Source organism: Falco naumanni, chromosome 3 (genome assembly GCF_017639655.2).
Source record: "Falco naumanni isolate bFalNau1 chromosome 3, bFalNau1.pat, whole genome shotgun sequence".
Taxonomy (NCBI): domain Eukaryota; kingdom Metazoa; phylum Chordata; class Aves; order Falconiformes; family Falconidae; genus Falco; species Falco naumanni.
The window spans coordinates 100,556,565-100,582,345 of record NC_054056.1 but is presented as its reverse complement, the minus strand read 5'-3'; the positions used below and the strand labels follow the sequence as shown (position 1 = coordinate 100,582,345).

Here is a 25,781-nt window from a genome sequence, read left to right as displayed (position 1 = left end):
TTTAAAAGAAGTGCAGTAGTCACTATGGTAATTTTTTTATCCTGAATTACAAGCTGATTTTAGAAGAAGATTCCACTTTTTGCTTCCAGGGATAAACTGATAGGAATGAGTGTTGAACAGAAAAGTCTGTATCTTGCAGATGTATGAATTGTGCAGATTAGCCTTGGTGGGTTTTGAGGGAAACAATATATAGCTATTATTATTATTTCCACTTTAAAATAGCGGAGAGTGATCATATCAGGTAAAAAAGATACCCACGTGGTTTAAAGATAATTTCAGCATAATGAAAGTAAGATACTAAACCTTGGATTATGGAGCCCAAAGACAAGTTCAGCAACCTGAGCCTTAGCCAGAGTTCTCTTCTCTCGAGAACTCTTCTCATTCACATCAGGCTTAGTAATTCTTTTATTTTGGGAAGATAATTTCCAGCGATGAAGAGGTAGTGCCAATGTCTGTTCATCACTCTTTACCAACATCCAACAAACGTGCTTATTACTGCGACGGCATTTTTGAGATGTTGGAAGTTGCCCACTAACAACGACAGTGACACAGCTAAATTTGTTTTAAGTGGGCCATGAGGCAGCCAGCTGATGGTAACTTCCAATTGCTCACGGCAGGATGTGGGCCAGTTACCTGTATTCCATTATCTATCCCATCAAGCCAGTCCCTGTGTGATGCGCAATACTGTTAATATATGTGAGTTTTTAAGGCACTTTTATTTTCTACAGTATTTATCCAGCTTGTTTTCAATGCTTACTTTAAATTTGATTTAAACCTGTTTTTTGGTGAACATTACGTCTGAGATAATTTTTGTTTGTCTTTGTGTGTGTGTTTATGTGTGCAAGAGCGTGTCTGTCTTGAGGAGAAGACAGCTATGGGATTTCTCATGTTTGATGGAAGTAGAGAACAGCAGCCGCTGTTTGCATAGTGCCCACTAACAGATGAATGTGAATGTACAATAGGCATAATAATGTTTTTAAGTAAAACCCATATTTTGAATGCATAATTTAGGAAGGAAAACCTTTTTTTGTTTTGTTTTGCAGATATACAGATCAGCTCTCAAAATGTCTTCTGTGTCTTCCGTGCATCTTCTAAGACAATTGCATTAGCCCGCCTGCTAGTTGACTAATAGAATTAATAATTGTAAAAAGCACTCTAAAGCCACATGCCTTATGAAGTCAATGCTGGGTATGATTTTACAAGTATGTGATCCGTTTTTTCAAGTGAAATTGTTAACTGAAAACGTTCTTGGCACACAATAAAACATTGTGCAATCTGTTATTTGTCTTAGAGATAATAATTTCAGAGTGGCTATATTCTTTCTGTATCTAACTTATGACTTGCTAGGGGATGCTTTCTTCGATTTAGGAGTATTGCAAATACAGTTTTATTTACATAATATGTCTCTGAAAAATGATAGTGGTGGAATTTCAGCAACAAAAAAACCCCTCTGTGTCTTTTCTTACTGTCCCCTTGAGTGGATATCAGGCAAATAAATGACAGATGATTTTTCAAAAGCTAAAAGAGGGGGAAATACTTTTAAATTCAACTTAAGAAAGTTTTAATATTTAAATCAATGTTATCTTCTTTCCTTTCTTTCTCCAAGTGTAGAACATGGCATGAAAAAGCTCCATTAGACAGATACAGGGTTTTTTTTCCCCCTCCATTAACACACAGGCTCACAAATACGTCAGGAAAATTTGAACTAAAGTATCTAGATCTGGAGTACTGTCTAGTTAGCCTATATACAGTCCAGATTTTTCTTTTCTTTGCTTTATAGGGATTTTTTTTCTGTCCCTTTCTCTGACTCTCTTCTGTCAGTTGCCATGAAGATAGCAAATCTCTAAACTTTCCTTATCTGCCAAAAATATCTGTAACAAAAACATTTTAAAACATTACATTTAGTTTTGTTTAATTTTGACTGAGGTAACAGTCACGATGTTTACTTTGTCGATTTCTGATTTTTCTGCACTGGGCAGTCAGGACTCCTTTCTCTGTCCTCTGCCATGAATTGCAGTTAACCAGAAGTTATTTTAAAAATGGTTTGGGATGTGGAATCAGGAGTAAAACATGGACTTAGCTGAACACTTCCCAGAGATGCTTACAAATATTTTTGGTGTGTGTTAACCAAGACCATTTGTGGAGTCCCACAGAGAAAGCAGTAATGCTGAAAAGCTGAGGACTATCTTTATACCTTAAATTATATACCTGCTCGTGTTGTTTCAGTAGGCTGAGTCTGTGTTGTAATAGTTCTCTTTCCACAAGAGGAAATCTTTATTTTCTCTTAGTTCTGAGTGACTTCAATCAGAAGTTATTGGTTGGGGGGGAAGTAAAATTAAGTGCATACATATTCTGGTAGGTGTGGTTGACATTAAAGAGAAGACACTGGGTTCCCAAGTGTGTGTGTCTTCTACAGTAAGGAATCACAGTAGGCATTTAAGAAACCTATTAGGACCACACAGAGTGTCAAAATTTCTGTAACACGAGCTGGCATTCTGTGTGAAAGCTATCTCGCTGTAGCCCATGCTGCCTGTGGATCGGCTCAACCACAAAGACAACAGAGCCAGCCCAAGACACAAGTTGAACACTTCCCCCAAGAAGTTGTCTGTTTTTATCAACATAGCGTACAGTGCCCTTTCATGTAGAGCAGATGTAAATAAGAGGGTGTACAGACGCCTGTTCTTTTATTTCTAACCTCTGTCCCCAGCCATACTTCTCAAAGTACTGTTTTGAGAAGGTTATCGGCAGCTTTTAACGGTCTGCGTATGGCACCATTTGGAGCCTAGCAGTGCTGCGCCGAGAATCTCCAGGTGGTCCTCCCTTTGCAGAGCAATCTATATATCCAGTGGCTCCATAGGTGCCTGGCCGTGGCTAGCCTGGGAATGGGGCCTCCGGCTTGAGCCTGCAGCTCACATCTCACATGTGGTACTGCACTGGACCACACGCAATTTGGCAAAGAGAGACATCCATCGTTGTATACAGGGTTGGCAAAGATAAGAGCATAGAAAAAGCACATATGTCTTCTGCCCATAGCTGGCATGTGAACACAAATGGATCAAACCAGCTGGTGGTGAATATCAAATCCAGAACCACACAGTGGAGAGTGTAGGGAAGTCTCATGTATGTGTTTTCTCTAAGTAGGCTGGGGATGGTGCAAATTTGTAGCGGATGAGGAATTTGGCTTAGTACCTGCATAGTCCGATGACTTACTCTTCCATGATGTCCCCTGTTCAGCTAGCAGCTAACTTACCTGTGGCAGATTCCTTCTCTCTCTCTGATTTTCACTGCTGTCCTGTCTCAGCTTTCTTAAAAGGATCCTGAAAGGGTACTGGCAGATTTAGCAGTAGGGACTGTGTCTGCAAGGAGAACTGAGCGGAGGAAGGTTTGGTTGTTTAGATCCATGTGGATTCCAGGTGTTTTTAGGGTAGATCCCGACTCAGCCACACAGCAGTGTCAAATGTCTGGATCCAGGCCTGTAAAATTTTATTGACAACGGGTTTCCTAATAAAGTTAGTTTCTCTTTGTTTGGCAAATAGAACTAATTACATGAATAATAGACTGGGACCAGAGTCTAGAATATCCATATAATCCTGTTTGAAGTTTATGGGCAGTAGGAGGGGGAACTTTTGCTATAGAGAAACTGATACTTGCTTAGGAAAAATACTTTCTCTGAAACCTCAAGTTACTTACTGTCCTAAATCTGTTTCCTTCCTAATAACTTGTTTAAGTTCTCCTGATTATGTCTTTTAGGTGTATTTTTGCAAAGCTACATTATAAGTAGTTGTACAGTGTGCGAACATTAGCCTGCAAAAGTTTGTTTTTCCCTGTAGTTTTTTTAAATTACTATAAAAGAAACATTAATTTACAATTATTTCTGCTAGACTGTTATCTTCTGAAAAGATAATGAAATCTGTAATTCACTCACTCTGATGGCAGTGTTTTCATAGGCTTTAAGGTTCTCTTTTTAATTGAATTCACTCTCGGTGTGATAATTTTTTAAAAATATAAACTTCTAGTTTTCTGCATAGTCTAAAAACATGTTTGACAAAAAATTTCTGAAAAGTTGATGTGTTCATATAGTTCAGAATACTTTAAAAAGTGCCAGGTTTATAATGTTATATATCTTGAATAATTCTATAGGGTTTTTTGCTTTTTTTCTTTCTTTTTTTCCCCTTTTATTTTTTTTTTTTTCTGTGGTAGATATGGTCCGGAAAAAGAACCCCCCTCTAAGAAACGTTGCTAGTGAAGGTGAGGTACAGACCCTTGAGTCTACAGGTACTGAAAGTGAAGAGTGTGGAAGGAAAAAAGAATTTTCAGCAGAGCAGATGCAAGAAAACACTGACCAGGGTGATGCGGCAGAGTTAAATAACAAGGAGGAACTTTGCATGCATGTCCAAGAGCCATCTTCCAGCATTAAAAAGGACTTGAAAAGCTCAGTGCTGAGTGAAAAGGCTGGCTTCAATTATGAAAGCCACAATAAGGGAGGAAATGTTCCATCCTTCCCTCATGATGAGGTGACAGACAGAAATATGCTGGCTTTCTCATCTCCAGCTGTTGGGGGAATCTGTGAGCCCTTGAAGTCTCCTCAAAAATCAGATGCAGATGACACCCAAGATGTGGTCTGTACCCCGTCAGGAGATGCAGCGGAGACAAATGAGGAGCATCAGATGTCGCCAAAAGCTTCAGATGAAACAGTGCAAGTGCAAAGTGGTCAAACTGATGGCCAAGGCTCAAGTCCGGTCCCCATGGCCTCAAAAAACCCACAAGTGCCTTCAGATGGAGGTTTAAGGCTGAACAAATCTAAAGCAGATTTGTTGGTAAATGATAACCCAGATACGGCACCTCTGTCTCCAGAGCTTCAGGACTTCAAATGCAACATCTGTGGATACGGTTACTATGGGAATGACCCCACAGATCTCATCAAACACTTCCGCAAGTACCACCTAGGACTGCACAACCGCACCAGGCAGGACGCTGAGCTCGACACTAAAATTTTGGCTCTCCACAACATGGTGCAATTCAGCCACTCCAAAGACTTCCAGAAAGTCAACCGCACTGTGCTTTCGGGGGTGCTGCAAGACATCAATTCCCAGAGGCCTGTCTTGTTAAATGGGACTTACGATGTGCAGGTTTGTATTTTCCCAGACTCCCCGCTTCTGCTAACCGCCTTCTCGCTGCAAAGTCACTTATTTGCAAAGCCTCTCCTACCTACATGATTAATGTATTTCATATAACCTGCCTAAACCTTAAGAACCATTTTGGTCTGTTTTGGCCAGGGTTTTTGCAGGTCTGCTGAGCATCTTGTACAGTAGAGGAGTGCTTGGCTTTTTGACCAGGGATATTTCTGTGTAAGATTTAGTCGTCGTGGTAATCAATAGCAAAAGATCTTATTCAGCAAACAAGCAAATTGCTGAATTGGTAATCATATCTGAAGGATTTGCTATCATGGAAAGAAAAGAGCAAATAATAATGAAAAATAACAACCAGATAGACAAAAGACAGCAGCTGGAAATTAAAAATGTAATCCTAAATTATCAGCTGCTGGAAGTCAAGATTTGGCTTATTGATTCTTTATTAAGATAAAATAAATGGCAAGCCTTGGCAACTCTAAAGTTGTCTAGTGCCAGAAAAACAGGATACACAATGGGTATTTAAAACATTTGAAAAAGTAACAGTATTCCGTGCTGTCCTTCATGTTAGTGAGCTTGCAAGGAAAGGGCTGTTGCCTCAGTTATTTTCTCATCTAGTTGGAGCAGGAAAAAAACTACAGATACTGCTGGTAAAAAAAAAAAAAATTAAAAAAATCTAATTTTTACCAAGAAAAGAGTGGACTCGAAAACTTTTTCATGGAGTCTCTGTTAGTTTGTTACCAGCTAATATTTAATTAGTTAAAAAAGAGAAATTGATGCTGGTTTAAAAAAATAAATCCTCTCATTAGTGGGCTGAGAGATGCCACAGGATACGTCAATATTTTATGATATAAAAATTCAAGTTTCAAGGAAAAAACCCACAAAGTAACAAAATTTGCATACAGAATGGATTCAGACGTCCATTCAGTTTCAATGTATGTTTGTATATGTGGTGTCCAACCTGGTAGTAATCACCAGAGAAAACTCTAGGGTATGTTAAAATCAGAAATTAGGAGATGGAAAATACTTAAAATACTTGCAGAGACTGTAGCTGTAGGAAAAAAATTATGCAAGACAGGTTAAGATGGCTAACATCTAACTTCAAGTAAGAAGCTGAAACGGCAACACAAGTCAGGAACTTGAAGCTTTTTAAGTGATTTAAACTTGTCCTCTTTTTTCAGAAATTCTATAATTTCTTTGTGGAGCAGCAGATGAAACTGAGGTCATTACTATGTGTAAAATCTGCAATCTTTGAACTGCTGTCTTACTAAAAGATCACTTCACTGTCTCGTGTCAGACACTCTCTCCTGTCAAACTGTGATTAGAAAGCAAATACGTGATTTAGTTAAAAGAGGTTAGAAGTGAATAATGTCAGAATGTGAAATGATGGTTTATAATTAGCACATAGTATGATGTTAATACCTGGATTTCCTGCTATAGTTTCAGTTTGCTGACTCCGGGGACAGCATCTTAGAGCAACTGATCCATGCTGTCAGGAAGACATGCAAACTGGAGCAGCTCAGGCATACACTATAGAGGAATTTGAGTTTCTAAACACACTTTCATTTCCTCCAAACAATTGTTTCGTTAGGGCCTTAGTTATTTATAGGAAAGTTTATGCTTGATTAGAATGAGCTGGACACTTTTCCTATGCAGTGCTTTCAGAAATAAAACAGATGTGTGAGCTATCTCAGTTTGAACTGATAGAAGGAGAAATAAAACAGCTGAACCTAGACTATACTTGTCTTCTAAACCCTGACAGTAAGATACTGTAGGGGAGACAAAAAGTGGTAGGAAACAGCCCATAGATAATCTACTTAAGATCAGTCTTTTCTCAGAAGAAAAACATTTTCCAAAATAGAACAGACAGCCTATACAATGTTGGCAATTTATTAAAAAAAAAAAAAAAAAGAAAGAAAAAAAAAAGAAGCAACCAACAACTGGATCTGGAAACTTAATTTTTAAAAGTGCTAGTTTTCCCTGCCCAATTTGGGAAGAGAAAATTAAATAAGCTTTTGTGGCAAATGCTATACTTCATCACTGGCACATGCACCAGATGTTGATCCAGAACATGTCAGAAGATAAGTAACTGATTAATATTTTTATGCTTTCTCCTCCCCCACTCCTGATACAGAGCAGCTTTGTCAGACTCATAAACACAGTAAAAGAACATTTGAAAATCCCCTTTGCACCCACACATGTTTATATAGCTACTATGTCCATTTTGGAGGGGATTTTTCTCAGGCATCTGAGTGGCTGGTGTCGCCTGCTGCAATGAGGGATCATATCGATTAGAGCTCTGGTTAAAATTGGTTCAGTCAAATTCCTGTGTAACACAGTGAGGCAACTGAACCTGAATAATTGGTTCATCTAAACAGTATTATTTTGTATAGGTACTGGCTAAAGGAAAATAATCCCTTTGTAATTAACTTGAAATAGAAGTGGACTGGGCTTAAGGTCTGATTTATTGATCCCCTTGCACTTAACAAACTGTTCTGTTGTAGCTGGGGTGGAAGTTATCGATGGATTTATGGGCTCAGGCCAGGGAGCTGGGCGCAGAAGCCAGAGGATGGAAATGACTGACTTTGATCTGGTTCACAGTGGTCAGTTGGGGACCACGGTATATGAAGATTTGTGGTAGTGAGGGATGCTGTTGAGCCCCATAGTTTGCATTCATAACAAAAGCAAACAAAAAGCAATGGAAAAATGTCTGAGTACAGAAAAACCCAGCATCTCCTATCCTATCTTCAGATGGGTAGGGATGTGGCCCCTTTACCAAGGATTTGGAAGAATGAAATCCAATACATTTTTGGATTTATACCATGGAAGTCAAGTCTCTTCTAGAAAATTTAACACACACACACACACATCCCTCCCCAAACAAACAAAAAAAAAAAAACCAACCCCAAAGCCAGGTTGTTGTTTTGGTTTTTTTGTATTGCAGTCAGCAAAACAGTAGGGGTACACATTTGGCTTCACATCCAGGTATGCAAAAGTTGGGACTCTGTTTTGAAGTACCTAAAGAGGATTTGGCTGGGAACTGTGTAAATAACCCAAGCTTTCTGGCCATACTACTGTGTAGATTTTTACTTGATTTGAATTTTTAATCCAGCAAGATTCCTTTGTCTTTGAAAATGTGATTTTGTGTTGAAAATCTCCTGTATTCTTTGTTCTCATTTTCTTCCTCAGAGGTTTTTGGTTCACTGAGTTACAGTAAATTCCATAGGACTGGGTAAAATCACTGAGCTGTTTCTGGGAGATCAACTTTCTTGCCGGGTATAGATTTCAGAAAACATTTGCTGGCACATCTCTGAATTCACAGAGAATGTGCTAATCAGCTTTATTGCTTTTATCAGAATAATATTTGAAGTGAGTTCAATGGATCAGCTTTCACTGATGCCCCTCATTACTTTTCCTTCACATTTAGTTAATTGATCAATCTCTGTAGACAGCTTTGTCTTGCTGGATATTTTAGCCTACGTATGGCTTTGTGGACAAGCCTAAAGGAGTAGAATTTAGACCAGCTCTGGAGACTTGAAGTAAAATTCAGGTGACTAAGTTAACAGCTACAGCACTGAAAAGCATTGCTTTGCTGCTGTATGATTAAGTCTCCTTCTGTGTTTGATCTAATGGCTCTCTAATGTATATGGAAAGGTCTGGAGACAGGCAAGTTGCTGGCAAGTAGGCAGGAGTCTTTTTTTCATCCCCAAATTTTTTTATGGGACAGCTTCAGGGGGAAGGTTGAGAGTGCTGTCTTCCACGTACCAGCTTATAGTATGGGTAGGACATCACCCAGCAAGGGAGAAGAGGCAGGCTTGGATCCCCTCTGACAGAGCAAGGAAAGGAGCCTACTTTTCCTGTTTCCTGAACAAGTGTTCAAGCCATTAGGCTATTGTATAAAAGGGAGCGTGACCCCATTTCCTGATATGTTTTAAAAGAAAACAGTGTCCCTCAAAGAAAGGACAGAAATGTCTGCATTCAGGTGAGGGTTTCAGATGGCACATCCCAAGGGAGAAGGGTATTCCTGCAGCCGTGAATAAAGGCATACCACAGTGCTCAGCAGTTCTTACGGTGGGCTCCAGGCAGCTTCACACTGTGTGTGCTACTTGGAGGGGCTTCCTGCGCAGCATGGCCCTGGTTCTGCAGCTTGTTGTCGTAGACCTACCTCCTCTTACGTGCAGCCATTAAAGAGAGATTCAGGCTCCTGTCGGCATCTCTCTGAAAGTACTAAAAAGTGATTATCTTTTTTATTTATTTATCTTTTACCCAGCCCTCTCATCTTGATTGTTTCATGGTTTTAGATACTAGACTACCACATCAGATAAGATGACAAATTTCTGAAAAGCCATGGACTGATAAAAGCAGTCCAAAAGTTTCTTGATTGTATTTCATTGAGCTGGGGAGGGAGGGGTGACAAAGAAGAAGAAGAAGAAAATACTATGTTACATAACTATCCCACAGACTAAGGAGACAATGGCAGCAGAATTTTTTCTTTTAAGGTTCTAGACATCCAGTATTATAAGAGCTGTCCTATACCACTCAGCCCAATTCTTTGTCATATATGACTAGGGGTAACAACTTCTGCAGGTTTTTCACAGCAAATGAGAGCACTTCTGCCTGTCCATCTACCGGGCTGCTCAGTGTCCTAGAAAGTGCCCATGGACACAGTGTGTAAAGCTCTTCCTTTTGTCTCCGTCATAAGCCAGTGGTGAGCTCCGTGTGCCTACACGAAGTTATGCATGTGTGTTTTTTAGTAATCTGGATTTCAGTATATCAAATCTGGCAGCTTTTCTGTTCTCATGTTAGAAGTGTGTAACTAGTATGAAGTCTGGTCTAACTAGGATTCAGCTGAATGAGAAACAGTGGTTTGATTAGTAGCTTCTGCTTTTTATCCTCCACTCTTATATTAGCAGTTTGAATATGAAGCTGTGAAGGTAAGACTGAAAAAATAGGGGGTCTATACAGATGTAATTGACATCCCTTCTCATGTTAAAGGTTTTTCTCTACATTTTTGGTGGTTTTGGCAAAGGGACTCTTACAGATACAGTGATAATCCAGACTGGAGACATAAACAAGTACAGCATTTACTTTTGTATTAGTAAAAAATCAAACCTTCTTAAAGTTGAACTTTGGTATCCAGTGGGTTTCCTACAAGGTGACATGGATACATCACTAGTTGACATGAGCAGGTGAAAACATGTATGTGAATGAATTTCATTTTCCTCACATGCTTAGAGAAATCGATCCAAATTTTATATTGTTGGTCTTACTGACTTTAGCTCAATTGTCTGTACGACAGGAATTAGGTATAAGTGATCTGACCAGCTGTTGCTGGATATGGTGTATGCTGAGCTCTCAGACTAGTTTGTGATGTGCTAGATCTTGGTGTGCTAGAACAGAACTTGCATGAAGCTGTGATGTCCCAGAAGGTCCATTTCATCTGTCAACTGCATTGTCAACTCTCCCTGGGGACTTCCCTGTTTAAACTGAAGGCTGTCAGGCTGTCTTGGGAGTTGCATCTGCGTGTGTGCATACCTGTTTATTTTGAGTCTTATTTCTGGGTCACGATCAGGCTTGGAGACTGCCTTGCATGCTGAGAGAGTCACACCTCATGAACATGGGAGTCAGTCATCTCTTCTAAACCACAGACATGAAAAAGAAATGGTGGCAGGTGTTGAAATGGGTGGTGGTGAAACACACAGATATACATTCATATGTGTGTGCTTGTGTGTGTGTATATGTATGTGTTTCTTTTCTCATATATATATATATATATCACTGAATACACGTATATATATGAATATTATGTGAAAAAGCACCTGTGGTCTTACAAGAATCTAAATACTATATTGACTATAGTTTATAAGTAACAATTTATATTGTTTATGTAGTAGAAATTCTTTATATCATTTCTGTGGAGACATTAGCAAGTTTACTATTCAGAATGATATGCAGTGATCTACAGCATGTCAGCTGCTAAATAGTAAGTGCCTGGGAACATTGACTTGTTCTGTGAAGAAATGAGTATTTTAGCCTTACTTGCAGTGAGAAGTAGTCTACCGTCATATTAAAACATTCAGATGGGCAGTTTCTGTGGAATAACTGATGTGATGTATATGCACAGCCTTCAAGGCAAAGTTATTTATGTGTTAATATGCCTCATCTTTATGCCAGGGATATCTGGTGGTGTTTGAAGAGACACTAATGAAGAAAGTTGGTGAGGCTAGTAATAGTCGCAGATATATTTAAAGGTATAAAATGCTGAGCTAGTCCACAGAAATGAGAGCTCAAAAAGTAAAAGTTGCTGGGAAAAAAGGAAAGCAGCTAGATTTTCTTCTGGTGTAAATCAGTCCAAGTTTGCCTTGAAGTCTGTGAGGCTCTGTGAGTTTACAGTAGCCAAGGAACTGTCTGGTAATTTTATCTATACAGAGAGAGAATAGAAGGGATGGTGCTTCTTTTAGGTGCTAGATATTAGTCTACTAGCATTAGCTAGCAAATGAAATTCTTGATTCTGTGTTATTTACTTTTGTCGTTTTTGCGCATTGGTCTCCTGACCTTAATTTAAGTGCTGCAATTGTTCTGTCACAGCCTTTGTTTTAAAAATACCTTTTAAATTCTCATGTCAAAAAACATACTGTCTTCAATGGCAACAGAGTAAATTGTGAGAAGAGTACACCTATCACACAGTAGTTGGCTTTCTTGTTCTGGTAAGTATGAATAGCCCAGAAAGCCAGAAGTTTGCCCTGAGTCTTTGCCTCACTTGTGCAACATTGTTCTGTCTACCTATAAGTTAATCACGGTACAGTAAATAGTTTTAAGAATATACTCTGAAGATTCTCCTAGTTTTACATGCAGAGAGTGAGCAAGTGAGAGGGAGTGAGTTCTGCATAGTGGAGGGTAGAGAACTGGGTGGTGTTTCACAAACTTGCATGAAAGCCAGGAATCTGTTCTGGCCTGCACAACGTGAAGAACTTAATAAATGTGGGATGGTTAAAATGTTCTGGATGCTATATTGCACAAAGCAAATGAATAAACAAGAGCATTAGAAAATATTTTAGGATTAGAAGATTAAGAGTAATTGGCAAAGGCAGACTGGATGGCTCAGGAGATTGGTAGGGTATCTGGAGCCTTTCACCTCCTGATTAGCCAAAGATGTAGCCCAGGTAATAAAAAAAAAAAAAAAAAACCAACACAACAGAAAACACACACACACACACCCACCCCCAAGATTAACATTTGCTGTTCCAATGCAGATGGTTGGTCTAGTTTCTAATCAGCAGTTGCAGAAGAAGCCAGGGGTCAAAGACAGGTTTACCCAGTGCGTGTAAGCCATGCAGTTGAATCACTTATGTGGACATAGGCCACTAGTTTCTGCTGGTAGAATTTTCTTCATGAAATGTATGATTACGGGAGCTGGCAGACTTTGTCTTCCTGGGGTAATTTTTTTCATTTTCTGTAAGTAACATTTGTAAACTGCTTCAGCAAAATAGCATTTAGGATTGAACTTTGAAAAGGAGGTGGGAGAAAAAGAGGTAGGGTAACATTTGGATCAAGGGCAGATTAAATATCAGAGAAACATTTTTAAAGAAATCCTGAAATTGCCTTTTCTTGCCCAAGTCCATCTATTCCATGAAATCATTGGTTTTGGTCTAATTAAGGTAATACAGACGTATCTGCTGGAAACTTATAGTGCAATTATACATCTTTGTTAAAGTACTTGCCAACATGCTTTAGAAAGTACATCTTGAAACATTGTCAATTATTGTGTTATCTTTTCTCCTCTTTCTGGCTATTTTTGGAAATGTGCGTGGTGTATAAGGAGATAGTTTAACTGTATTAACACATGAACTTCAGTCCTTGTGGTAAATTCTTTCCCAGCCTTCTAGATTTTGGTAATTTTCCCTGTTAATGAATTAATGATTAAGAGTTCTGAGTTTCAGGGAGTCTTACTCTGAAGTATATTTCAGTTTAATCCCAGACTGAGACATGGCTTTGAAGAGCAATTTTTGAAAAACATCAGTGCAACCACCTCAAGCGTAATAATGGAGTACCCATTTGAATAGACATCTTCCTCTATACTGCATAATAATACCAACTATATTGCCAAAATTGAGGTGCTGCAGGAGTAAGTGATATTCCCACAGTCTCAGAAGGAAGCGACAGTGAAGGGAAGAACTAAATCAGGTTTCCACAGTCCAAACAGATGCCTTGTATGTTAGCTTCCCTTTAAAAACAGAATTATGAAGATTAATTTTCTTCTGTGCTTACTGAGGGAACTGTTGATCTATGTGTGCTCTTATATTTCCAGTGCAAGCTGTACCTGTACTTGTGACTGCCACTAGTTATGTCAGCTGGCACTTTGGACTCCACTGCTCTAACAGAATTGCAGAATTTTAGCATTTAGAAACCTTTGTTTAGTTTCTTCTTTATGATGAGGAGGAGTGTCTACTTAAGAAAATAAAAATCTGTCAGGGCAAAGAAGGGGACTAGGTTTTACTGGGATCAGAATGAAGTAAGGGAGTAAATAGGAGAAGCTATCACTTGTGATACCACACATAAATGTGGATATTGATTTCTGTGGTGTGTGTATACAGATACTATTTTTTCCCCCTTTCTCCTTCTCTTTCTCCTTTATTTTTCCTCTTTCAGGGGCGGGTCAGAGAAAACAGGACAATTACATACCCAGTGAAGGAGTTTAGTGCCTGTACATAGAGATACGATATGTTACTGAAAAATCTGAAAGTCAAGCCAAGACTTGAGCAGAGTGCACAAATCCAAACAGTTCTGTAAATGTGTAGGCTTCTTCCAAATTTGGCTGGCTGAAAGCTGAAACAGCTTCAGTTTATACCGTCACTTCAAGTGCTTCTCCAACCTCTTTGCATGGAAGCCAGTTTCTGCAGTTCCCTTTACCTGATGACCCCCAAGGAGGCTTTCAGTACATTTTGTTATGTGTGAAAAATGGCTTTTGAGTGTAATAACATTAAGATGACCCTGCGTTACCTTTCACGTACATGCTCTCCTAATAGGATGCATTATTTTGAATTGTGGCAGGGTAGTCAGGGAAATGCCAACCCAATAATTGGTAATCAATTACATTCCAGGGTTGTAAAGACTGTGTGTGTCCGTCCCCCTCCCCCATTGCAAAAGGTTAACACAAATGGTGTGAGAATACTTAGTTCTGTTTTATCCTCTTGTGATGCAGAGAAGGATGTATTAGCATGGGACACAAATTTGTTATGTAGGCCACTAAGCAGGATTAGCACAAGTTACAGAAATGATGTGAGTTACAGTCCATTGTATAAAATGCTAGTACTAATAATGTTTTTTCAGTGTCCCGAAATAAAAGTAACTGGCAATGAACAGCAGCTGGGATTATTTTCACTCCATTTCTAACTCGTGTCTACAGAGTGTCTGAAAAATAGGTATGTTATCTGTAGGATCTGTGAATGGACAGCTGAGAGTAATAGATGTATTTACTCATTAGAGCCACTTAAGGTAAAGCATTTTGACCAGTTTTCTGTGCATGCATAGAACAAACATAAGTATCTAATTAAATGAGCAAAACCAGATCACCTTGCAACTTACATAATTGTGCAGCGTGCTGCTGTTATTTTCTGTTTACCGTAATTCCATCAGTGCTGTCTTTTAAGTTGTCTTTCAACACCATTGAGACTTTGAACATTGAAATAATGCGGTGGATGGAGACCAGAACTGCCAGGAGTAGGCTTAGGTCCCACTGTTGTCAGGGGATCAGGCTCAACGTGGCTTTGTCTCCAGTTCTTGCTGGCCATAAAATGAGATCTCTTCTGCAGTACAGATCTGTTAAAACATCCCTCTTCCAAAGAACCTCTTCAAAACCAAATTCATAACTTGATACCGGTGCTTAGAGCCGCAATTTAAGTGAAAATGTTATTACAGCTAAGTCCTAGTTATTTGGCTGCCCAACTCACCATTGCCTAATGAGATATGTTTCCTAAACAAACAGAAAGCGATTTCCAGTTTTAAGAAAAAGTTTTAACCAGCTCATGGGAACTGTGCTTTCTTTAGGAAAAATAAAAAAGAATTGGAGGCCGACTAGCAGCAGCTCATTATATCATGGTTTAGCAACTCATTGACTCACTATACATGTTCAATTCTGATGGGATACAAAGGATAGCATCTCATTCTCTGAGCTAAATGGCTAAAAGGCATTTATATTATATGCATTTAAAAATGTTTACATTTCATGCTCTCTGTATGACTGAGTCTTTCCGTATGGTGTGATACTGAATGAGCAGTGATCACATGTTTTCTTTGTGGCACAGCTGTTGAGGAGGAGAAGAAAAATAATTACACCATTTGCCTAGTGCATTAGAACTGAATCCTGCAGAAATGCAGTAATACAGTTACTGGTTGGGAGAATGGAAATCAAACCCTGTGTGAAAATTTTATATTCCCTCTAAGACATCTCTTGGGGGTAAAAACTGAGACCATGGCACAGGGAGGCTTCCACCCATGTCCTTGATGTAGTGGTGTCGATGCATGATGGCAAAGGAGCAAATGTCTGTGGATTTTGGATGTAAAGGGGAGTTATCTTCTGGGTGCTGTACGCTATTTACGATTCAGGAAAAGAAGTAGAGCAATGGTGACATTTTTGTCAGGAGGTTCTTTCTTTGGCCTTCAAACTAGTTGTATGGGAGCAGCAAATCTCTCCCTGATGTCAGGGGCAGGTGTGGTGCACTCCCGGGAAGGGCAGGCCTGCCTGCTATGAGAACACAGGGTTTAATAACTGCAATCCTGGAAGCCTTGTTTCCTTCCTGCAGACCATTTTGCTCGGAGATCATGAGAACAGTTAAGTAGACCTACCTTCTTTTTTTTTTTTCTTTTTTTTTTTTCTTTCTTTTTAATTAGTGATGTCATGGGCTTGGGTGTGGTAGGTTCCTTTGCCACATGCCATTTTTCTACTGTAGTTTTTCCATCCTTCTTTTACTAAATTGAGCTCTGTGCATGACAGGAAGAGAACATTTCCTTGGAGAATGTCTGCACTGACTAATCTTTGAGAAAAATGCCTTTCGTTTCAGACATCAGCCACTATGGCTGTGTTAAAAGGCGTCCTGGTGGATACTGGATACTCCTGTAGGAGTGGTCTTTATAAGAATTGGTCATACTCCAACCTAGCACACTGAATTTGTTATTTCAAATTTAGTTTTTGTTTGCTCATATTTAGAAAGCAGTTCTCTTGGACCATTAAGCATGAATATAAATAAAACGTATAAGTATTTGTTGAAAGAAATAGACTGAGGTCGTGTTCTTTTGTTCCACACCTGGTATAAACTTCCAGCAAAGTCTCCTGTTAAAAGGTTCAGGGATATGGGAATTGATCATTGGATCCTCTATCAGTGATGTGATTTAGTAATTTAGTGAAGGAAGGAATAGTCCTATTGGAGAATGCTCAGTTAAGATCATGTTGTGTATGTGTGCCTCAGTTTCCCCCAAAAATTATTTATTATTTATATGGGATATATATTCAGCTATGTGAAACATTAAAAAATCTTCAGTAACAAATGCTAAATACATGAGGGTGTATGTATGATATCTTCACTAGGTTAGTACAAAGTGAAAATGGTGGTGATGTTTAACGAAAGAGGCTTGTGAATTAATTGCTCTCTATTTCTCTCTGTTCCCACCCTCCAGCCCACGCCCCCCCCCCCCCCCCCCCCCTTGCTATTTGAATAAATCTGCAATGGAGCTAAAATGACATTATTCTTTATTCACAGGTTACTTTAGGTGGAACCTTTATTGGAATTGGGCGGAAAACTCCAGATTGCCAAGGCAACACCAAGTACTTCCGCTGCAAATTCTGCAATTTCACCTACATGGGCAACTCCTCCACTGAACTAGAGCAACACTTCTTACAGACTCACCCAAACAAAATGAAAGCAGCCCTTCCCTCCTCTGATTCTGGTAAAACTTCAGAGAAAAACTCCAATAAATCCAGTCCTACTCTTCGACCATGTGATTCTGGAGACTTGGGGAAGTGGCAAGACAGAATCACTGTAAAAGCGGGAGATGATACACCAGTTGGATATTCGGTGCCCATCAAGCCAATAGATTCCTCTAGACAAAATGGTACCGATACAACCAGTTACTACTGGTGTAAATTTTGCAGTTTCAGCTGTGAATCGTCCAGCTCATTGAAACTATTAGAACATTACAGCAAACAGCATGGGGGAAGCCAGGCAGGAGGCCTTCACCCAGATCTGAATGATAAGCTTTCTAGGGGATCTGTCATTAACCAGAATGATCTAGCCAAAAATGCAGATGGGGAATTAGTGACAAAGACAGAAAAGGGTTCGAGTGTGGCAAAAAAGAAAGACTTGACTAGCAAAGGAGCAGAGGACAGCATGGTGACAAGCTACAACTGTCAGTTCTGTGACTTTAGGTACTCAAAGAGCCATGGCCCAGATGTAATAGTGGTGGGCCCACTTCTCCGTCACTATCAGCAGCTACACAACATTCATAAATGTACCATTAAGCACTGTCAGTTCTGTCCCCGAGGCCTCTGCAGCCCAGAAAAGCACCTTGGAGAAATTACTTATCCATTTGCTTGCAGAAAAAGTAATTGTTCCCACTGTGCTCTCTTGCTTTTGCACCTGTCTCCAGGGGTGACAGGAAGCTCTAGAGTCAAACACCAGTGCCATCAGTGCTCATTCTCCACTCCCGACGTGGATGTTCTCCTGCTCCACTATGAGAACGCACACGAAGCGCAAGCGTCTGATGTCAAACCCGAAACAAATGCCCTGCCAGGGGCAGAGGGGCCGCTGACACTCAAGGAGAACAAAGAACACTCATGTACCAAATGTGACTTTACCACCCAGGTGGAAGAAGAGATTTCCCGACACTACAGGTATGGTGAATTTTCGCATGATTAATGATAGGAACCCAAACAAACAGGCCCTCCCTTAGTTCCTTAATTAAATGTCACCGTTCCCCTAACATTTAAGGAAACTGGAAATCAAAATACGAACGTGTATGGATATAAATCTTTACAGCCAGGGTCCAATCCAACATCCACTTTGTTTTGGAAAACCACCAGCTAAGTTGGTGGATTTAATTATACATTTAAACCTGTGCAAAGAAGAGGGAGATTCGGATTTGTGTACAGATGCTGAAGTTCCAGCATATTTGAGGTCTGGTCAGCTATTTTCCGCCCAGAATCTTTTCAGTACTATTTTAGTTTAGGCTTCTTACCAGAAAGCTGGCATCTTCATTCAGTAGGGGAACACAAACGGCTTTACTTTCCAAGATAGACTGTGAATCCTTTCATGCTCCGTAACAGTGCTTCAATGTACTACCTTTTTGTAGTATTTTCCACTCCCAAGTCCAGCAACATAATAATTAGTTTAAGAGCATTCCACTGCCGTTTTGGTGTTGGTTTCACACTGGGAGCAGACACTCTTTTGTCTGTTGATGTCATCCCCCAAGATCCTTTTGCAGATGCTTATTTTCGTGTTGCTGGTTTACAGTGTCGTTCTATTTATTTTAAATGTTAATGTTCCTATTTGGAGGTGGATGCAGCCAGTCTCCTGACTCAGTCTGACACAATGTCACAGTGGCAGCCAACTCCCTGCTAAACTTCTTGGGTCAGTTCCTGGGCTGTTGTAAACTGGCAGTCCAGTTTACATCGGAGGAGGAGCTGGCTCTTAGGCTTTGTAAAGAGCAACAGTTATGTGCCGCTGCAAAAGCAATGTTAAATATTAGAAAATCATGCAGAATATGTTAATAGTTAAGGCTAATGCGTCAACAACAACGGAAAACTCAGTATCTATCTCATCTAAAAGATCTTTGCATAGAAGCCAGCTAGAATGAAGACAAAAGAAGATGCATTTTCAAAGCTAAAGCTTTGTTAAAAGCACAAGAAACCGTGCCACGTTTAATAGATTCCAAGACATCCAAAATTAACAAAGGCAGACTGGGGCATGATACTTTAATAGAGATTAAAGCTGGGGGCATCCAAATGTTGCCCAACAGAGGGCTACATTGGCAATGTATCAGGAGTCTATTTAAAAAAAAAAAAAAAGGAAAAAAAAGAAAAAAAAAAAGCAGCAGATTGCTCATCTTTAATTTGGAGCTAGGGCCCACGGAGGATTCAGGTCCCAGCATGTAGTGCCCCATTTTTGAGCCAAGTGGGCCTGAGGGATGTTGTGTGGATTAATTAGTTAATGTTTGTAAACTGCTTTGAAGATGAAAAGTGGTATCTAAGTTCCAAGCATTATTATAGCAGCTTTGAGCCATGCTGTAGAACTCCATAGGCAGCACTTTGTCCGCCGCTGGGGCATGGCATGATCTTTTTTTAGTGGTTAAATAACTGGAAGATTGAAATGGCTCCTTGACTGAAAAAAAAACACTTTTATTTTGCTGCAGCTGGTAATTTAAGTTTTAACAAGCACGCCTATTTAAAATCCTTTTTCCCAAGGAAAGGAGAAGCCATGACTTTCAAAATTAAGTGCTAAGTCTGAGATGGGGTAGCAGTAGCTTCTCCTTTGGAGGGCTCAGCACCCTGCGGCTCTGGCAGTTGTCACCGGGAACTGCACTTTGGAAAATCAAGAGATACACTTAAGTGTTCAAATCTCGACTTGTTTGTCTAAAATTAGGCTATTCTTTTCAAGACAGTCGAACAATGTATTTTCTTAAGCCTCCAGTCTAAGACGTTATGGAGTACTCTGAGGATGATGTGTAATTAAAGCGAAGTACAACATCCTTACAACTGCCAACTTCTTTCCCTCTCCCCTGCCCTCCCCGCTTTTTAATTTGAGTTTTGTTTCTTTTCTATGTGTACTGCTGCTGTTTTTCCCCACTGAGCACCTTCTTTGAAATCACAGCAGTTAAGTTTAGTTTGTGGTAGGTGCTCTGTGATGGCAAACACCAGCAGGTTTTATTGCTTTTCTATGCATAACCTACTTTTCACTCTACCAAACTGTAACAAATGCAAAGAGAGACTTTTGAGGCATTATAACTTCTATTATTATTATTTTTATTATTATTATTATTATTATTATTATCAGACACTTTTTTAATAGAAGTTTTGCATATATTGGATATGTATTTTCTTTCCCTTTTTGTATTTTATTAACTAAAGATACAGAATAGTTCAGATTTTAAAAAGTAGACAATCTATAAAATAGTAGTGTTAGGGAGTTATGTGACACACAGAAACGTGCTGATGTTGATTCAGCTCACACCCTAGCTGGCCTTCTCTGGGTCTGCATCAGAGTTTATCTTGACAGAATTGTTATGTCACGTTATGTATTCCTGATGCGTTTAAAATGCACATGTATCTAAAACCTGTTCATTAATATAAGGAGCTGAACAGATTCTAATGGTAAACATAATACTAAGCATTAATGGTAGTGGCAGAAAGTGTTCTGCTGTTCACATGTTTAAGTTTACTCTTGATAATCTATGAGTATCAGAGCTGGCTTTAGATGCTATTCATATATTTTGGTTCAGGTTTTTTTTTGTCTGCATTTTTGATTATTTTCATTTTTGAGTGAGATGCCCCAACAGCATGCTTAATGTATTTTCTTTTTAAGCTTGTTTCCTTTTGACTCTAGGTCTACAATTTCACTCTGTCTGCTAGCTAAAAAATTTTCTATCTCCCAGTATTATTTCTTTGCAGTCATGTGTTTGCAATAGTATTAGAATTCGCAAAAGTAGTTTTTTCCAAGCTTTCTATCTATTGAAATGTGTACTTACACTTAACGCTCATTCAGTATTTCTTGACATGATTATTTGAGAGCTGTTCAGTTAAATTTGAAGTTAATGAATCACATTGCACTTGAGTTTACTTGTATTTAAACCTCACTAAAATGTGCTTACTCAACTGAATCCCCAGAAGGTTTATTGGCCTCCATTTTCTACTAATTCTGGTACTACTCGTTTTCCATTATACCGCTGAGGAATCAGGTACTTTTCATGTTCATTGCAAAGCTTAGTTTTTCCTCAAAAACTGTCTAGTATTCTGATGAACTAAAAGGCGCCAACACTTGTAATTTAGATAAAAATCATACTGAGTATTTAGGGAAATTTTGCGTGTCGAGTCACTTAGTCTTAGTTTTTTTTCTTAAGAATGAAAGACGCTTCTTGCAGAATTGTGGTTGTGGGTTTTTTTTTTTCTAATTTTGCCGAAAGATGTGAGAAGACAATGCGTTTTCTTATTTTTGCAAAAAATAGAATTTTTCATGTAAATCCTTATTTGTCAAAAAAGACTGACAGAAAGTGTTTGATCAGTGCTAGTAGTAATTAAAAATGCTCTGCTGAAATATGTGCTAAACTTTTTTTTTTAAAAAAATTGGGATGGTGATTTATTAACTGCAAAATATAAAAAAATAGACTCAAATGAAATATATGCTTTGGCAATGATGTAGAACCATTTGTCTAATAAACATTGTTTTGAAAATGTGGGTGAGAGCAGTTATGTCAGGCTCTCTTTTGAAATTAATTACGAGTTAATCTCAAATTAAATAATTCCTTAACTCTAAAGATATATGGAATAGCAGGGTAAATGGCAAAGGGGTACTTGGGGCTTGACTGGGGGCACGGGGGGTGTCAGAGCTGCCCCCTCTCACTGTCAGGCAGCAGAAGCCTGAGCAGGGTCTTAGATGAGCAGATTATGGAAATGTGGAGCCTTTGGGACACTCCCCAGAGAAGCCAACCGAGGGCAAAAGTGTAAATTGAGGCCCACCAGCTCCCAGTTTTCGGCAGTGGGAGCCTTCACTCCCTGAACAATAGCAGCATCTGTGAGGACCTTTTCCATCCTCCTGACACCTTAATTCACTGCTCCAAACTTGTTTGCTCTTGCCAGTGGGTTTTGCTCTCCTTTCATCTCAGCCTTGCTGTCTGCTCTGCCTGTTCTCTCCTTTCTGACCCTCCGCTGAGTTTTCTTACTTTGCTCGCTGTCTTTCCTTCTGAATATTTTCTGCTTCCCACAAGCCTGAATGCAGCACCCGTCCCAAAAGAAAACTTTCTTAGAACTGTTTCTTCATGAGAAATACTAGTAATTATTATATTCATAATGAGATTCAAAACGGGCAAAAATATATGGAAGTGTTACGACAACCATACTTTCATCCAGAATATTTTCTATGCCCTAAAGCCTAGGAATGTCTTCAGGTAATTTAAAAAAAAAAAGTAAATTACTTGTTTTTTAGAGTGTGGTGTTTTGTAATACTTCAGACTAGTTAGAAGTATGTCAACAAGATTTAATTAACAACTGGCTAGTGTCAGGAGTATTGCAGCCTATTAGAAAGCTTAAGTAAAGAACATTAAATCCATCCAAAAAACCCCATCTAATCTCTCCAACTTCAAAATTTTGCAAGGGAAAATCTTTGTATCTTATAGTACCCGATTCAAGTACGATTCGGTACAACTGAAAAATGATAGGGTTTTGTTAAGTTGTCAGAATGTAACAGTGCAGCAAAGGTTTGGCCTGAGTTCCTTGACATTTCATCTTGGGATCGGGCCATAAATGTTGTAATGTCCATGAATAATCAGGTCTTTCATTTATTTTGTAATGAAAATAATAATGCTAAGTGATATCAGTGGATGGGATGACACTGCCATCCCAATGCCACATGGAAGATAATGCCTGTTTATGGCTTCAACCTGCTGTTAGTTTGCTTGAGTGGTGTACAAGATCAAAAAAGAGAGAATGCTGTTTTCTTCTTTACTTATATTTCTTTCTTCCATACTGAAAACTCTCAAACATACATCTCTCCTTTGATCGACCATATACCAATGCACTGTATTGCACCTGTTGAATTCAGGGTTTCAGATGGTATAACCATGGTTTAGCTGTAACTTTCAGGTAATGCACACAAGTGCTTATCATGTACTTTGCAAGTCGGAATTTTTAAAATTTTGTTGCTTAACTTTTAGGAGCTTTGTGCACAAATATAGGTGTAGCTTGGGCCTTCAGAAACATGGGTAGGTTTAAATTCTAGCACAAAAAGAAATCAAACATTGCCAACTTGTTTTGTTGATTTCTATCAGGGTGCGGTAAAAACAGAGATGAAAACATTTTCTTTTTATTCCTTGTTCTCGGAAAGAATAAGTTCCCAACTTTCAAAAGTTCTGTAATAGCTGATGATAGTTATTATTTGAGACTAAGACTTACAGTGGACAGTTCCAAACTTTAGCTTACTTTTCAGAGCTTGGGGGTAGAATAATAAACAGGACAAACCCACGCGAAGTGTGAAAATTTATAATGTCGATGGCAGATTACTTTCTAATGCATAGTGGAAAAGTGTATGTCATGAAAATAAAAGCTTGTTGGGTTACTATCTACCTAAATCAGTCCTTGTCCTTTCCACATAATAGTGCCTATCATAGTCTTACAGGAGCATGAAGGAATGCTTGTATGACTCTCTTTGAATCAATTATAAGTAATTTAAATGAACAAACCTTTAATGTAAGAAAGGTGATTTCAGCTGCGCCTCAACAGTGTACTTGCAACTGCATCTAATATTTGGCATTTATTTGTGGCCTCAAAAGTGTGGTACCTCTCCTGTGGTGTATATTGGTCCTGATCAAAAACATTTAGCCAGTGTGTGGGGGGAAAAAAAAAAAAAAAAAGAGAAGTTAGGCAGAAAAAGATCAGCTGTTTGGAGGTGTGATATCTGTAGATGAGAGCCAAGTTAGGAAAAGGGGTTAGCTATTGAAAAAGCCAAGTTAAACAAGAGACACTTAGGGCTAAGTAGCCTCCCAAAGGATTGATAAACTTTCACATGGGGAGTGTATTCGGTTGAGCCATTAGCCCCAAATGGTGTCTTGTTTAACTTGGCTTTTAAGATAACTAGCCCCTGTCTAACTTGGACTTCCCTGTTGGTATCCCACCTTTACAGGGCTGACCTTCTTTAGAACTTGGCTTTTTGTATTTATAAAAAGGGTTTGATCAGATAGCACTCTCTCTTTTTTTTTTTGGTTCAGAAGAGAATTAAGCTCAGTTTAGAAAAGAATTAAGTTGCAAGAGAGAATATATTAGTGTCGCATTGAGAGACAAGCTGATTTTAATAAAACACAATTGTAGAATGAAGAAAAAGGAACACAGCCAGAACAGGATTTTAACCCACAGCTTGCTCTCCCACAAGTAGATTTTGTTGCCATAAGGCTATGTGGAGAATAGCTGACTTTATTTTTTGCATAACTGAACGAGCCCATCTAGTCCCTTAAAATGCATACAAATACGGAAAATGACAAAAAGAAAACTGATATTGCACAAGGGCTAAAAAGCTTGAATCTCAATGCGTACTCATGTCTGCACACTGACACAACTGCAAGAAAATCAGACAATGTAAATAACATATGGTTTGTTTTTCCAGCAAAAGGAAAGAAGGAAGACAAGGAGGTTTAATAAGTTTGGCAAGTTGTCCCTTCTAAACTATCATACTCTAAAAGGGACATTTTGTGTATCATTCCAGTTCTACAGATGCACCAAGAGCCAAATCCTGCTCTTACTGAAGTCAATGGGAGTTTTGCCATCAACTTAACTGAGACTAAGATTTGGCCTCAAAAGAATTAATTCTAACAATTGGAGTTGTCAGGGCAGTAACAGATTTCTCATACAAGTTTTGTCCTGTGTGGATAGTGAAAAGCTCGTTTTTTAGCTTGGCTAAAGATGCTGTTGTGACTCTGAATGCCTGGGGTGTGGATGTGTGAGTGTGTCTGTAGGGAGAAGCTTTCACAGAGTTATGTACATTTTGATGAAGGGCAGGGACGGTATTTTACTTTGCGTTGGTACGATGCTGGGCGCAGCGGGGCCCAGAGCCTTACGGAAAGCTCTGACCGCTCCTGTGCTATAAACAATTATTCATAATGGCATTATAGAGCTCATAAACAGTGTTCTGTTCCTATGGTAGATACAGTAAATGGGTAACATGTTGTTCTCATGTAGCAACATATGCTTTACATAATTTAGTAATGCAGTACTTTATATAGGCTTTTAGAATAAAACCAGGAAGGTGCGTTATTCCACACTGCTCCACAGCTCATACTCAAGCGTTTCTGTATTCAACGGGAAAATGCAATTTGTAGTGACATAGCCAGCTATTTTGCTTTTTCTTTAGAGCAGCATCTTTTAAAGTTATGTTGAAATATCCACAGAGAACAAATAAGTAATATCTGTTGTGTACAACCTTCTGTCCTTGGTATATTCTTAGCTGTAAGTCAACCAGAGCTCCGCTCAAAGTCATTGTTGTCAACCAAAAGTCTATGAAATTGGTGGAAAGCAAAGAGATTAGTTTAAACTTTTTAACTTTCTGGCATACAACAGTGTTATACAAAGTGTTTGGGTTTTGTTGTTTGGTGGTGGGTTTTTTTGCAAAAAAATCTATCCTCTTCTAACAATTTGATTTTGTTTGAAAAAAAAGTTACTTCAGTGTTTCTACTGCAATAGAAAGTGAAAATGTGTTGCAGCAAACTGAAGAGGAAGAAACACAAAATGACAGTGAAAACTGTATGAAGTTTGGAAAAGCATGGTGGGATGTGAATGAATGACAGGAGTCTGTTCCAAGGCACGGGGGGAAAAGACAGCAGGGTTTTTCCATATTGTATAAGACACCAGTGTAAACCTACTTGCTTTATTTAGAGGGAATCATACTGCAAGTTAGATATATT

The 25,781-nt window shown here is 39.0% G+C and overlaps 1 protein-coding gene across 1 annotated transcript in view; it reads left to right on the top strand.

Annotated features, from left to right (window-relative positions):
• Window positions 1–1,046: 1,046 nt before the first annotated feature.
• The window catches only part of TRPS1 (transcriptional repressor GATA binding 1), a 180,346-nt gene continuing 155,611 nt past the window's right edge, over window positions 1,047–25,781 (top strand). The window contains exons 1-3 of the mRNA XM_040588211.1: window positions 1,047–1,202; window positions 4,201–5,129; window positions 16,886–18,015. Of these exons, the coding sequence (XP_040444145.1) occupies window positions 1,166–1,202; window positions 4,201–5,129; window positions 16,886–18,015 (2,096 nt within the window). The 5' untranslated portion in view covers window positions 1,047–1,165. The remainder of the gene's footprint in view (window positions 1,203–4,200; window positions 5,130–16,885; window positions 18,016–25,781) is intronic.